Source organism: Drosophila subpulchrella, chromosome X, assembly GCF_014743375.2.
Source record: "Drosophila subpulchrella strain 33 F10 #4 breed RU33 chromosome X, RU_Dsub_v1.1 Primary Assembly, whole genome shotgun sequence".
Taxonomy (NCBI): Eukaryota; Metazoa; Arthropoda; class Insecta; order Diptera; family Drosophilidae; genus Drosophila; species Drosophila subpulchrella.
Window position 1 is genome coordinate 25,986,808 of NC_050613.1, and position 15,096 is coordinate 26,001,903.

The following is a 15,096-nucleotide window of genomic DNA, read 5'->3' on the forward strand; positions in this document are numbered from 1 at the left end:
TATGCCAAATTGCAGAAATTTTAAGTGAGTCCTTAGAAATTGATCCTTTGTTTTGAAACTCCCCTTCGTCTGGCAGTCAATAAAGTCAGCTCTTCAATGGCACTTGCCAACATTCCGTTGCCGACTAACTACGCTGGGATTCAGCGAACTCGTAGCCCCAACATGCGTCCTTCGTCCTTTATCCTTGTTTTTTTACTGGCTTCCAAGGGCAGCCACGTGTTTCCAGTTTCCCGTTGGTCCTGGAATGTAAACACAAAACGTAAACAAACGGTAGCCGGCTTCGAAACGAAATCCACCATGTGGTGAAACGAGAGTAATCGTGGATTTTCGGGCTCGGCTTCGGGTCGCCATCGTTTCCCGTCGGCTAAGGTCCTTTCGGGTGCTCCGGAGGCCTTCGGCTGGGGATTTCACGAAGGGGCGCAGGCGCCGATGGCCAGTTTTGTAAACAGGAAGCGAGGCCAAGGGCCGCCGGACTGCTCCACAGCCAACGGCAGTCCTGAAGGACCCGACCGACAGCCGAAGGACCCTTCGGCTCATCCTGCCGAGGGTCCTGGCTCAGGACTCCGTGCCGCATTCGCCTCGCTGCGAGTTTGTTGTGGCTGCTTCTTCAGCCGCGCAACAGTTTTGTTTGAAGCGTCAACACGTGCGGTAGTCAGTCGTCCTTGGTCCTGCAACCCGAATTTCTGAACTTACCTTGCCAAAAAGGACTCGTAGCCTTTCGCGTAGCGGGAAAACGATATTTGTTACAGCAAAGTGCACTTCAAAGACTGTCGCTGTAGAGACTAAATTGATCCAAAAAATAATTAAGTAAAGAAAAACCACACACACACTCTACAATCCAACCGATTTTTTAATGATTTTTGTTTTTTTTGTTGCGTGTCGGCATTAAAAAAAAAAAAATAATAAAGGAGAAGCGCCAGCCAGAATTAATCAAATTAAAAGGTAAAGCCAATGAAATTCCTCGAGCTACTAATGAGAGGCCCCACAAAAACCCAGCAAAGGCACACAAAACCGGGTGACTTCTGTTCAAAAACAAATTGCAACCGCAACCGAATCAAAGCGAAGCCAACAAAAAAGGCCCCGAAAATCAACGTAATTTGTGCTCATTATAATCCAAAAGCGGGGCAAAACAAACTCACATGCTTTTCGCATTTCCCCGTTGCCTGGTAATTTTCATTAGTCAAACTTCCCGCCCACTTTTCTCTGCTGCCGCAGCTGCTGCTCTCGAAATAGCAAATAGCGATTTTCCCAATGCCAGGAAATCGAAGACAAAGCCAAACGTTTGTTGACTAATCGTTTCTCGATTGCATTTTAAATGGCAACTTCGAGTGCCGGAAACGGAAGTGCAGCCAGCCAGCAAAACGCCGCACCTTCTGAATTCCGGCAAACCAGGGGAATCCTCAAGATTTCCGCTGCTCCACAGTGTCCACATTTGAATGGAGTGCACTTTTGCAAGGTTTTTCTTTTCTATAGGTTGCAATTCTATTTTATTCCCTCAAATAGTTTCACATATTTGCATAAAAAGTTGTGTTTAACTTGGAAAACCAAATGTATTTTCAATAATTTTAAGATTTATCATCGATTTCGATTGGAATCTTAAGGAGTTTTGAGCAGGAAGACTACACTCTCCCTTTTTATAACTCAAAAATGTTAATATTTATTAAAGCTTTCAATTGAAATCTTAAAAAGCTTAAAGCAGGAAGAGTTTATTTTCCCGATTTTTATGGTTTGTTCTAGTGATTTTGAATTTTGAAGTTTAATTTTTCGAATTAAGAGACCTTTGCCAAGAATTTAATAAAACTGATCGTATATTGGCAAATAAAGCAGAACTATTTATTAAAAATTAAAATACAATTAGAGTAACGCTTTTAAAAACCGAACTTAAAAAAATCAGCAACAGATTTTTAGAGAATTTTAAAAGCTTGATAATTAAAATTAATAAATATATTAAAAAGAGCTTTCACTTAAGGGCTTATTTAAAAATTATAGAGTGTAATTTATTACAGAAAACTGGTAATTTCGATGTCTATAATAATGGCTTAAATGACGCGGATTAGTTCTCGCAGAGCGATTGTAATCATTGCCACCGTTCCTTATACGAATATTTATGGCAAATATATTCCATCAAATTTTCATCAATCAAATGGCCAATTTTTGGGCAAACAACAGTCTCGTTTTCTCCACACGACGCAATTTTGGTACAACAGGAAACAAACAAAAAATACAAAATGCAAAATACAAAAAAAAAAAGGAATTGCACAAATATTTGCCAACAATTTCCCCGAAACGGCGTTGCCATCAACATCATCAGGCTGCCGACAATAAAATCAAGCTGGCAATTTATTTGCGATTTTTTCCATGCTACCAGCCAAAAAAAAAAATGGCCAAACGAAATCAAAACGAAATTAATAAAAAGAATTTTCATAAAAATTTGGCGCGCACATGTAGAACGGCTCCTTTTTCTTCTCTCGGATGGACGCTTTTGTCTGTTGTCGCAGTTGCCAATCAAGTTGCATTCACATTCACCAGGAGCACTGAATCTGCATCGACGCAGGCTTAGAGTCCTTTGTCCTGGCCGAGCCGCTCGAAAAATACTGCATTAGGATGCTATTCCGGAGCGCCATTTAACTCGGTTTATTCGGGCTTCGCAAACAGATTGGGCACAGTTTTTAAAAGATTTAAATTGTGTGACTCTTGGTGTATTCGAAAAAGATTATGACCCTCGGTTCTATCTATAAATGCAAATTCAAATTAAGATTCACTTGTTTTTGACAAATTTATAATCCTTAATACTGAGTAGTTTCGTTTTCAATTCGAAAGTTAAGATTAAACGAGATGTTTTTTGGATCGCAATATCTAATACGTTAACATTGGTTTTTTTATATATTTTAATTTAATTTAATTCCTATGAAATTGATAAAAAGGCTTAAGGTATTTAAAAACGATAATGAAAAGAGAATCAATTTATAATTTTTTTAAAAATAAATGATATGTTATTACAGACAGGCAATACATTTTAAAACACGTTCAGAATATCTATAAGTTTTTCAAATGTTTATTTATAATTCATTTCAAGTTCAAAAATATAAAGATATACAAAATCTTAAGGGTAACAAATTCCTTTAAACGTGATAAAAATTATGATTGATTAAGAAGAAAATACTCATTATATAAATTTCATATTTAATATTTCGTAAAAACAGGATATATTAAATAATATAAGTATTTTAAAATCTAGAAAAGTGAAGTCCCAAATTAGTACTGTTTCTGATGCATAGAACATGGTGTATAAAACCAATATTTTGGTACGTAACTTAAATGAGAATTCGAACTAGAATTCCAATTTATCAAATTAAATTTACCAGCCGCAGAGGGAATAAAATTTATTTGCTTCGCCCCCGTGATATGGGGGAATATTACAATCGCAAATGGCACCTTTCCCTCCGGCGTTTTGTACACTTTTTGGCCATTTGCGTGTTCATGACGCAACATTTGCGGTTGTTTATGTTTTTGAGGTCGCATATCGTGGTTGGCCAATTGTTATGCGCATTTCGTTTAATTGCACACCCCACACACGACGAGTTTGCCGCCAGTTTTGTGGTGACATCGCCATCGCCATCGTCATCGTCCGTTTAGGTGTTAATATTTCAATTAGCAGTCGTTTAGGTTTACGTATCGCCTGGAATTTCCCCGTAATGCTCCACGCAACTGTTACGCCAAATAGTCGTAACGCACACGCCATGCGGGGTGTTCTTTTGTGATTTTAGGTGTTTTATGATTTTGGTAAAGGGACTTTCAGTTTTCTCTAGATTTTATTGCGCCCCATCTGCGCCGATCTGTGGCAATTTACCAAGTGGTAAATCCCCGTAAAATACCCAAAAAGCAAGTTGGCGAAGCCCACAAACTAGTTGGATCAACTTGGCCAAAAAGCGAAGTTCTAGGGCTGCCCCGTCGCCAAAAGTAATTAGTTGAGAAAATCTGAAAAACCAAGGAGTAAGGGACTTTGCTTCAAAAGTTTAACTGCACATTTCTTGTGGCAATTCACAAATATACGGAGAAAACTAAGCTGAAGCCTTTGTAAAATGTGGATGATATATAAATATTATATTATTTCAACTATTTAAAAAATAATTTTTTAAATGTTTAGTAACCTACGTCTTAAACATAAAAAATTTGTGGGTATACAAATTGTATATAAGAAAACATGCTGCGTAAGGAACTTTTTAAACACATGTTCTAAAAATATTAAAATTTAATTATATCATTATTTAAAGAATTATGAATTGCATTATTTACTGTTAAAAAAAAAAGACTTAAAACTGTTTTATATTGAAAATCTTAAAGAGAAACTAAACAAATGGTTGGGCTATGCTAAAAAGATAAAAATAATACTATATGATAAAGAGCAGCATTGAAAACTTTTGGAACATATACTCAACAAATTATAAAATTGGAATATACTAATTATTAAAAAATCGGTGTTTTTTATTAAATATTGTTTTGAAAACTGGAAAGAAATCTAAAAAAATCGTTAATCTTAAAAACTCTTTAAGCACCTCTTAAACAATTGTCCCAAAGCACAATGCTTGATATATCCGCCATATAATTTTGTAATCACTCTTTGCAACTAAAAATAGATCTCTTTGGAGCGCTTTTGCGGACAATAGTCTTCTGGTCGACTAATTTGCAAATAAATTGATTCCAAACTGAAATAATTGCATGCGGTGCGGGCGAACAAATAAATAAAATGGATTGCAATGGAATAAAATAAAGCACTCATTTGATCCCTCAAGGAAATCGGCGTACATGTGTTTGCATAGCCAGCCCAATGCATTTATACCCATGGATATATGTGTATATATGAATAAATATATATGTGGCAGATTTTAAAACATTTGCTTATCATTTTTATTATGAGTTGTAGGCAGCCGAGGCAGAAAAACTTTTCAATAATGAATATGCAAGAGTAAATGGCCAGCGAGAGGTGGTTTCCCAGCTTCCCAGTTTCCCTGTGTGTTTTCTTTTTTTTTTTGAACATTTTAATATGCATGGCAGGGCTCGACACATTGTGAAAATGAAAAGAACAAAAGTGCAGGGGTATGGCAAAAGGGGGGGCAACTGAAAAAAACCGCCGGCGGTGGCAAACGAAATAAATTTGTCAGCCATTGCAATATTCTTCTTCGCGGCCGGCAAATGAAACCGGCATGGAATGGCTCTGGACCTGGTCAATAAATAAATACGCAAAAGTAAAATTTATATATACAAATGGGGGCGAGGCAGGGTGGCCAAATGAAAATGCAACGCATACAAGGCTGAAATTGTGCATGAAAAATATGAAAAGACATTTTTCGGTTAACGTATCGCCCAGCATTTCCCCCCCCCCCCGACTTTTCCCCGCTTTTCCAAGCTGACAATAAATGTCATTTAGTTGCGGGTTGAGGGGAGGGGGGAAAAAGGGTTCCGAGATCCTGCAGCTGCTCAGCTGCATGGCAATGCCAATAAAATTTATTTAAAGCAAATTAAGGATCCAATGGCCTGCGAATGATTTGTGTCCTGCCCGAGTCCTTCGAGCCAGGACCTGCGGCTAATCGGACACATGCAGATATCCCCGGGGATTAAGTTCCATTTACAACTTAAGCCCAATTGTCAGTAGTCCGAAATTAAATGTTTTCAATAATTTAGGGCTTTCAGCGTCATGTTTTTGTTTGCCTGATAATTTGGGGTCAACAAAATCCATTAAAAAAAACCCAACAAACCTTAAAGAGCAGGCAAATTAAAGTGCAAAAAAGCCTTACTAAGTCCAAGTCTAAATCTGTAGAAAACATCTCAATTATTTATGGCATAAATGCAGCACACAATTGTGTGCTTAAATTCTGGGGATTTTAAATTCGTTTCGTTGCTCCGGCATATAAAATATAAAAGCGACTTATTAAAATTCAAATAAAATGTGTGCCCAATGTGTAAACTGTGTGACAAATGCCTGAAATGCGAGATAAGGCTGCATTCAAATTGCATAATCTGCTGCCATTGTTGTGCGTCTTCGTGTTTTCCCAGTTTTCCGAGTTTCCCCAGTTTTTCCCCAAAAAGTTAATTGAGAAGTGTAGTTTAATTTCTGGCCAAACAAGTTGGCTGTGGCAAAGTGTTCACAGAAGTTGGCAAATGAATTTCACTTATCGTAACTGGCAGTTGCTGATCAAATGGAATGCCGAGTGTGTTCTTCTGAAAAATGGGCAATAATGTGAATCTGGAAAAATAGCTGAAACGTAAAGAAGTTCAATAAATGTTTTTCATATTTGATTTTGCAGTGTTTTGTATTTTCTGTATGGTGTTAGTTGTTCTATTTATTTTGCCTTGAAGCAGCTAATATGTGTGTGTTTGGCAAACATTTTATTTGTTTGCAATACATGTTCAACATTTTGGTTTCTAATTTGTCTACCCAAAAATAGAACTCTACGTTCGTTAAAAAAATAACACTAGCACTATGAACATTGTTGTACATATTTTTGCATATGTATATGCAATAATTCTATCATATAGAAAATTATTATTATTACTCTCTTAAAAATTTTGTGTAGGCTTGTATATTTATGCCCTTAGTAATTGAAATTTATTATAAGTATAAAAGACATTAATTATATAAGATTTCCATTTTTTTTACCCCAATATATAATATTTTTACCTTAACTTTGTTAACCATATTTTAGGTGATGATGATTTGTTCAAAAGTAAAATTATTCTTAATACGCAAATTTGTTTTTCTTATATTAAAAATAATTAGTTTACTATAACTCTTTTAAACATTATTATAAAGGTTTGCTTAGTTTTGCACCTGCTAGTTAAAATCAATTAAAAATGCCATTTAAAATAGCATTACTACAAAACATTATTGGTAATATTACTTCGTTAGAGATATAAATCCCATTTATTCCTTTTAGTAGAACATTATATTATAACATTGTTATTATTATTATTATTTCATTATTGGTTAATAATGTAAATAGGATATATATATTTTTTTTATTTATTTATGCATGTTCTGATTAATATAGACTATGGCTTTTCAGGAGATTATAGTATATAGTATAAACGTGAAAAATTATTTATAGCTTACATAGCTCCAAATTGTTTTGTCGTCTTAATTTCCTGACTTGGCAATGCCTTCATTAGCTTCGATCTATTAACTTGGGCCCATATGCAAACATGTGGGAGCTGGGGGATATTTTCAATTACGTCCGTGACATGACATAAAACGTAAATTAAGGCAGGGACGTCTAGAGGGCCGGTCAGCAGGGGCGGCGGACTGAAGAGGGGCTGTAACGCTTGATTTGCTCTGACATAAGTGGAGGTCCTGTTTTTGGAGTTGGAGTTGGAGCTGGCCGCCTTATTGTTACGCCTACAACGAAGCCATTCCGGCATTCCTGGCATTCAACATTCGCCATTTGCTGCTCGAGGTTTTGGCCATGTGTGTGTTGGCCAACAGCGACGAGTGCATGTTAAGTGCCTTATTATCCTGTTTATGTAACCGTGCAGTTTTGTTTTTGGTCCGGGCGAAAGAGCGGTCACATGTCCCGCTGCCGTTTTTCCCATTTTCCCCTCCGTTGTTTTCCATTTTCATGTTTTATTCAGGCCTAGTTTACAAATTGTCGCAACGGCTCTGTGGAACGTGGCCAGCACGAAATGAATATTTTGAATACAAATAACTTAAAGCGGACTCGGACTCGGTCTCGAACTCGGACTTGGACTCCGGGCCAAATTGCTCAATTCGCCAGAACTTGTTGCCATGTTTTTCCGGCCAAGAGTGGACTTTTAGAGTAAATAATTCCACAGGCAGCCCCGAATAGTTTCAAGTTCACTTTCGGCTCGTGGAGAAACTTCAAGCTTCAACCAGAATTGCGGTTTCCGTAAATTTGTGTTTCTGTTTTTTCGGACTTAATTAAAGTGTCTGCATTTTACACATTCAGGGGAAGTGAACAAGTTAAGCACATGCTAATAAAACTAACCGACATTTAAAATGTACTCGGAAACTTGTCCGGAAAATTTATTTTTTGTCAAATCATTTATATTTGTGAAAAATGGTCAAAAATTAAAGTTTTCAGGTTTGAATGCCAAAATCTAAGCAAAAGATCCCCATCACTTTTGGGAAATTAACTTTTTGACCTTTTTGCGCATTTTTCAGAAGGGGTAACATCGTCTTTTTTTGTGAAAATGGGTCAAAAATTAAAGTATTTGGGTTTGAATGCTAATCGATTGGGAATTAAATAACGAGCTCAACGAGGTCTGTCATTCCATATTCCGACCTTATTTCGCAAAATGATTGGCAAAAAACCTAGTTTGTTTGGGCCAAAAAATAGTTAAAAGGATTTCAGACAAAAATACCATTATTTTTTGCAGTTTTTCAGTCGTAACTTGGTCAAAAGCTGGCGCACAGCTGAAAGACTAACTGTTTTGAGCAGCTAACAAGCTAGGCTACCAAACCCCCACTCATTCCGGGAAATTTATTTGTTGTCCAAATTTCTCATTTTTTTATAAGGTGGTTGCATCTTTTTTTTTTTTGAAAAATTTTCAAAAAATAAAGTTTTTAGATTTATATGCCAATCGATTGGGAATTTAATTACGAGTTTAACGAGGTATGACATTCTTTGTTCTGGCTCCATTTCTCAATTTGTCGACGAAAAAACTGATATTTTTTGGGCAAAAATAGGGAGTAGCATTTTTTGGACGAAAAATACGTTTATGTTAAGCCGTTTTTCAGACGTAATTTAGTCAAATCGAGACGCACAACAAAAAGACCGACTGTTTCGAGCAGCTAACAATCTAGGCTATCGGTCCCCATCGTTTTTCGCGAAATTTATTTTTTGACCAATTTTCGCATTTTTTATGAGGGGTTACTCATGTTTTTTTTTCAAAAATTGTTAAAAATTAAAATTTCCAGGTTTTGATGTCAATCGATTGGGAATTTAATTACGAGCTCAACGAGGTATGACATTCCTTATTCCGACCTTACTTCCCAAATTGATTGCAAAAAGAACTAATTTTTTTGGTCGAAAAATAGTTAGTAAGATTTTAATGAGGTGGTCGAAACCTTAGACGTAACCGGGTTTTTTTTTAGGAATATTAAAGTAAAATAATTTATTTATATCAAATACTTTACAACAATCCTTTTATAAACATCAGAGTTAAACTGGGATGTAAAAATTTTATAGTAATACATTTATATAATTTTTTCTTTTACGGCAAACGAAGTTGAATATTTTTAAATTTATTTGATAAATGATGATATCAAGTAGCTCAAGTAATGTTTTAGTATTTACACAAATATATTTTCTAAGTCTGCTAGTAGCTTAAGAAATGATTTTGCACTTATTGTTCTTCTGGCCAGTTATGAATTTGCATAAAATCGGATTGGGAATCTCAAGAAATTCTTTTGTAATTCCGCAATCTCCTTGGAAAATCCTGGTTTCCTTTTGCGGAATCGTTGATCGATTGAAGTCCGCACCTTTTCCCACTTCGATTAGCAGCTGCTGTAAAGTTTTCCATGACCAACTTTCTAGGGTCGTACTTTCCGTACTCCCCGCGACTTTACCGTACCTTCCGCCACCCAGTTCGGGTGTATTTATCATGATTCAGATCCGGACGTAGCGGAACTCCAGAGGAGTAGGGATAGTACGGCCATTGCCTTCGCTTTTCCCCACTTTTTTCCCCACTCTCTCTCTCGAGCACTTTAGTGCAGGCTAATTACAAAAAGTGAAAACACAATTCATTTTGCTTGTGGTTTATGCGTTTTCTTTGCCGCCCCGCCCACTTTTCCGCATATTCCGCCCATTTTCCGCCCGTCGCCGCCTTGCAGCGTTATAAAAATGTTTATGGCTGACGTTTGTTGCCATAAAAATGCGAAGTTGTCGGGGCTACCGTTGCGAATGCGATTACTTGACGACCAGAAAGGTCACTCAGCCGTGGCCATTGTTGTTGTTGTTTCGCCGTGTCCTTGCTGCCGAACACCGCCCACTCCGCCCCTCGACCACCCACCCACGTGTGTGTGTGTGTGTGTGTGTGTGCTGTATTTATGGCATTGTGTTTGTTAATAACATTTGCAGCAAGTGCATTCCATCTCTGACGTAATGCCCCCAAAGGGCCGAACCCCCAATCCCCCTCTTAGAAACTATACCCTACACCATTTATGGCCAGTACAAGTGCTGCCGCATACCCTTTACAAAGGGGGGTATATATATGGTATCTCTATTACAATCTATAATCTATAGATATAAACAAAACTGTTGCCTATGAATTAAGATCAATGAATATTTTTTTTGTATTGTAAATTAATTTGTTAACATTCATTCTGTTTATTTAAACAATATATTTTTAATTTTTAAAATATACCATTTGTATAATAAATATATAAAATATACCATATTATTTTGTCATAAGAGAGAATCTAGGTTCTTATATTATATTTAAGGGCGTTGCTTAGAATAACAGAACCATTTTACATAAATTCCTAAAAAAAAAGGATATATGTACTATTTGAATTTTTGGTATTTTTTATATGTTTGAAAAGTGTATAAAATAACATTTATTTTTATAAAATATGAAATTTAGTAAATTTCAATCCTATTTTTCAGAATTTAAATTGTTGAATACATTTTTTTCAACTAAGGAACGATAAAATAAAAAAATCAATTGTAGGTTAATGGTCAGCCTTGAAATTGTTTAATTTGAGTGTTGGTAAACGCTTTATAAAGCATTTGGAGGATTTAAAATACTGTTTTCTATAATCCATTTTTAGAATACGAAATCTGGATTTAATTTAATTTGTGTGCTGATTTTTTTCGATCCCTTTTGTTGCAGGGTACTTCCTGCGTTTGGACACCCCTCGAAAATCATGGTGGCCATGTTGTCCTAATTAATTTAAGTCCCCCTCCCCGCCGCCGCAATCTATGCACCGCTCACTCATTTTCCACCGCTCTTCTGGTTTCTTTGCAGTACTTGGCCGTGCAATTACGCAGAATGCCGTTTGCCTTTTAAGTTGCATATTGTTCGGCGATCAGGAGGAGGAGGCGGAGGAGGAGGAGGAAGACTTTCCCGCGGACTGGGAAAGCGGAAAAGCGCGGAAAAACGGACGTTAAGGTGAAGTGAAGGAGAAGGAGGAGGAGGAGAAGTGCCACTGACAGTGGCAGTAAGTTACGGGCCAAGTTTCGCCGGAGTCGCCTTGTCGCTGGCGCAACTGGCATAACTCAGAGCTGATGAAATATGGAGCTGCTGCAGGCCCTCTGCTGTACGCTGCTCCTGCTTTTGGCCCGGATGCAAGGTGAGTCCTGGAGAGGTCCTGCCGACCTGGCGGGGTCCCGAAGTCCTGGGGAGTCCCTTCATGTCACTGCGAACCCCGCCATTTGGTTAATATTTGCCCGCTGTCAGCGCATCCGCTTTGATCTAGTCAAAAATTGAATAATTTCTACTCGTCACTATACTCAGACCCCCCCCGCCCCCCAACTGCCACGCCCATCCAACTGGCACGCCCCTTTGGGGTCAGTGTCAACCGTGTCAACGATATGCGATATGCAAATTTTCCACATCAACCTGACACGAGCTTGCATAACTTGCAACACTGCAAGTTGGGCAAACAACAAGTAGAACAACATGAACATGAGCAGCAGCTTTAGCACTGGGAAAAAAAAGTATACAGTTTGGTGCATTTTTTTTTAAAGATGCTGCCTAATTGATATTTTAATAGAGCATGTTTTTTCAAAGGGAGGTTACATTGAAAGCTCTTCTTCCTCTCTATTTTTAAGGGGAAAATACTAGTTTTATATACTCTTATAAATAAAATTTTTTACATTCTAGTATTAAATTTTTATAAATTATTGGCTATGAAGTCCTCTATTTCTCGACCCAAAAAAAACAAACCAATAATTGGCCATAATTTTGACGGCATAAGGAATGCCATACCTCGTTGATTTTGTTATTAAATTCCCAATCGATTGAAGTTCAAATTTTAAAACACTCATTTTTGACCAATTTTCGGATTTTTTAAGAGGTTCTTTTGCGAAAATTGGTCAAAAATACATAGTTGAATTCAAAAAAGTCTACATAGTTGAATGCCAATCGACTGGGAATTAATTTACGAGTCCAACAAGATATGGCATTCGTTATTAAGACCTTATTTGGAAATATAATTGCCTTTTTAGTATTCAGAAAATATAAAAATATATATGTATTCAGCAATTTAGGCAACGATGTGGATCATAAAAATTCCAAAGTGCTTAATATTGATTAAGCCCAAGTCAAGCACCATTTTTTTTTTCTTTGGGATAGTCTTTTAGATCTGTAAGTTTTTCCTGCAGTGCAGCAGCTTGCAGTCACGTCCTCCGATAAGCTTCCTGTGCACTTGAGGTTAGTTTCTGGGGCCTTCTGCCCGCCGCCTTATCAATGCCACAGATCTGTCATCGTAAATTCAACATTAATTGCGGAGCGGAGCGCTGGCGAGCGCCCCCTTGGCACAGATAATGAGCAACAGAATAAATAAATAAATTGCAGCTAAAAGGGGGCAAGCCGGGCCTCAAATTACCAGAAACGGATGCAAGTGGCCAAAAAGTTTGCACATTAATCGAGGCTACTTAGGCCAAGTTGAAGGAGTTTTTGGGGCTGGGGGGCATCTTCATTTGCATTGCGATTGGCCAAAGCCAATGAAACTCAAATCGATAGATGCAAATGCGTAAAAGTTTTTGGTGCGGCAATTTCATTTGGAAATTTGATCAAATTTTAAATCAAATGGCTGGGGTGGCTAGTTAAATATTAGACTTGAAAGTTGAAAAATATTTAAATAAATTGAATTAGGCACAAAATAAGCTTCAGTTTGTGAAATAAATATCCTTCTGTGTCGGTTCAAAGGTGACTTAAACTTTGACCCCGCGGCTATGACCTACAGACTTGAAGCAACCGGCACTCATAAAAGTTGCAACTGCTAAATATTTACTTCCCGAGGCCGCTATAACTATAAAACGACTTTAAGGCCCGCCACAGACATATACCATATACCATATACCATAGATGAGCTGCATTTCATGATGGTGCGGATGTATATAGACAAATATATATAGCCGGCGGCCTCACGGAAATTCAGCACAAAAACTAGGATGGCCCAAAAAAAATATAAAACTATATATATATATATGGTATATAGGAAAAACGAAAATATCACGAAGATGAGGAAGACGAAAAAAATGCAAAAAGCAGCAGGGAAAAAGAAATGTTCATGCAATAAATTCACGTTGAAATTTTGCAATAGTTGCGTCTGCGAGTTGCAGCAGTAAACGCTCGAGGAGAAGAAGCGGCATGGAAGCGGCTTGAAGAAATAAAAGGGGGCGGTGGGTGGATGGGGGGCCAGAGCCACCCCCTAAAAAAAGAAGAAACCAACCATCCAACCATCCCACTTTGAGTTGAGTGGTTCCTGCTGCTGCTTAATTTTGCAGCACCTCCTGTGCTTAAGTAAACTTTTCCATGGGTGTGGGCGGGGGGGGGGCCTGGATTTGGCCGAAAGGGGCAAGTGGCAAGTGGGCGGTGGGCGGTGTCGGGTGGCCAGCGATAAGCAGGCCGCTCTCTGCACAATTTTTGTTTGCCCCATTCGATTAAACTAAACATAAATTTCATGGACGATAAATCAGCCGTGAGCGTTGGGACAGTTGCACCTGCACCTGCACCTGCAGCTGCAGCCTCCCCCGCCCCTGGCCCAAAAGGGGGGGGGGGGAGGGCTTTTCAGCCCCCTTTGGACACGTGTGGGAAATCAAAAGAGTGCCAGCCATAGAACGTTGGGAAGCATCCTCTCAAGGCTCAATAAATTAATTCGCCCGCAGCGAAATGCATTAAATAAATACCCTTCATTGGGCAATTTACAGTGATCAGCAGCGACCCCCCTTTTTGCACGCCCCTGCTTGCTTTTGCCCAAAAATCAAATGGCCACGCGAAATTGGAAGAACAATTTCTGAAATGATTTTCGGCTGGGTCGCAGCTGCCGTTGGCGGTTCGTGTCGGAAATAAACAAAATTCCAAAGTGGCAAACAACTGCCAGGCGAAAGTTGAATGACCCACAGTGCGTTACGGCAGTGTAAGGCGATTTCCAGACTTTGGGGTACATGGTAAGCACTTAGGGTAAAAATAATTGTCAAGCCAAAAAAAAAAAAAAATCAAAACCATATTAAAATCTTCAACTATCAATTACCAATTTTTTTCTTACCTTACCTTTAATTTTGAGTTAGTTTATAGAGCTTTAAAAAATATTTATAATATATTGTTAGAACTTTATATTTTTTAACTACTTATGTACATACCAATCTTTCTAATTTTTACCTTTGGTTTTGTAGTTAGCCTAGAATATTTGTTGTTGTCTATTTTCAGGGAAAAGCAATTTAACAACCAACTTAATATCAACCCAATAATAATTTGTCTATCAATTTCCTCTAGCATTTTTGCGTTTTATACTTTAGAGAAGATTTCTTAATATATTAGCTCATGTTTTTATATAAAGGGAGGTTCATGAGGCTATTTTTGGATGCAGAGTGTTTCGATATAGCATAGGAAGTTATGACTTTTTGCCATCGTTGCTTGGTATAGCTAAGTATAACTCCTTGCCACTGAACTATAAATATACACAGAAAAAAATAAGTAGTCTCTTTTAGAGCAGCTTACCTGCTTATTTTTGGCCTTTTCTGTAGATACTTTTTTTTTGGGGGGGACTGGCCCACTAGTCGGCTACGTAATGTGGCACGTAGCTAGCAGGGGAATGGATCTTCGGTCATCGAAAAGGAGGAGGGGGATGATATGGGGGTTCCAAAGTTTGTTAGCTCCTGTGCAATGGCCATAACAACAACAACATAGCTCTGTCTGTGTGTGGGTTTGTGTCTCTGCGAGTGTGTGTGTGTTAATGCTAAATTAAGTTGCTGCACGTCGTAGCATATAGGGTGTATGTGTGTGTGTCTAGGGGGTGGGGAAAATGGGAAAATCGGTAGGTGGCTCTCTGGCTTGTATGCTCGACCGCCGGCAGGCTGTAATCCCAAAAACATTAAACTGGCCGCGTCAGGACATTGATTTTCGCTTTTGGCC

The 15,096-nt window shown here is 38.0% G+C and overlaps 1 protein-coding gene across 1 annotated transcript in view; it reads left to right on the forward strand.

Annotated features, from left to right (window-relative positions):
* LOC119557881 (carbonic anhydrase-related protein 10) overlaps positions 1 to 15,096 on the forward strand; it is a 76,856-nt gene that overhangs the window by 14,307 nt on the left and 47,453 nt on the right. The window contains exon 2 of the mRNA XM_037870881.1: positions 10,984 to 11,308. Coding sequence (XP_037726809.1) covers positions 11,251 to 11,308 — 58 coding nt within the window. The 5' untranslated portion in view covers positions 10,984 to 11,250. The remainder of the gene's footprint in view (positions 1 to 10,983; positions 11,309 to 15,096) is intronic.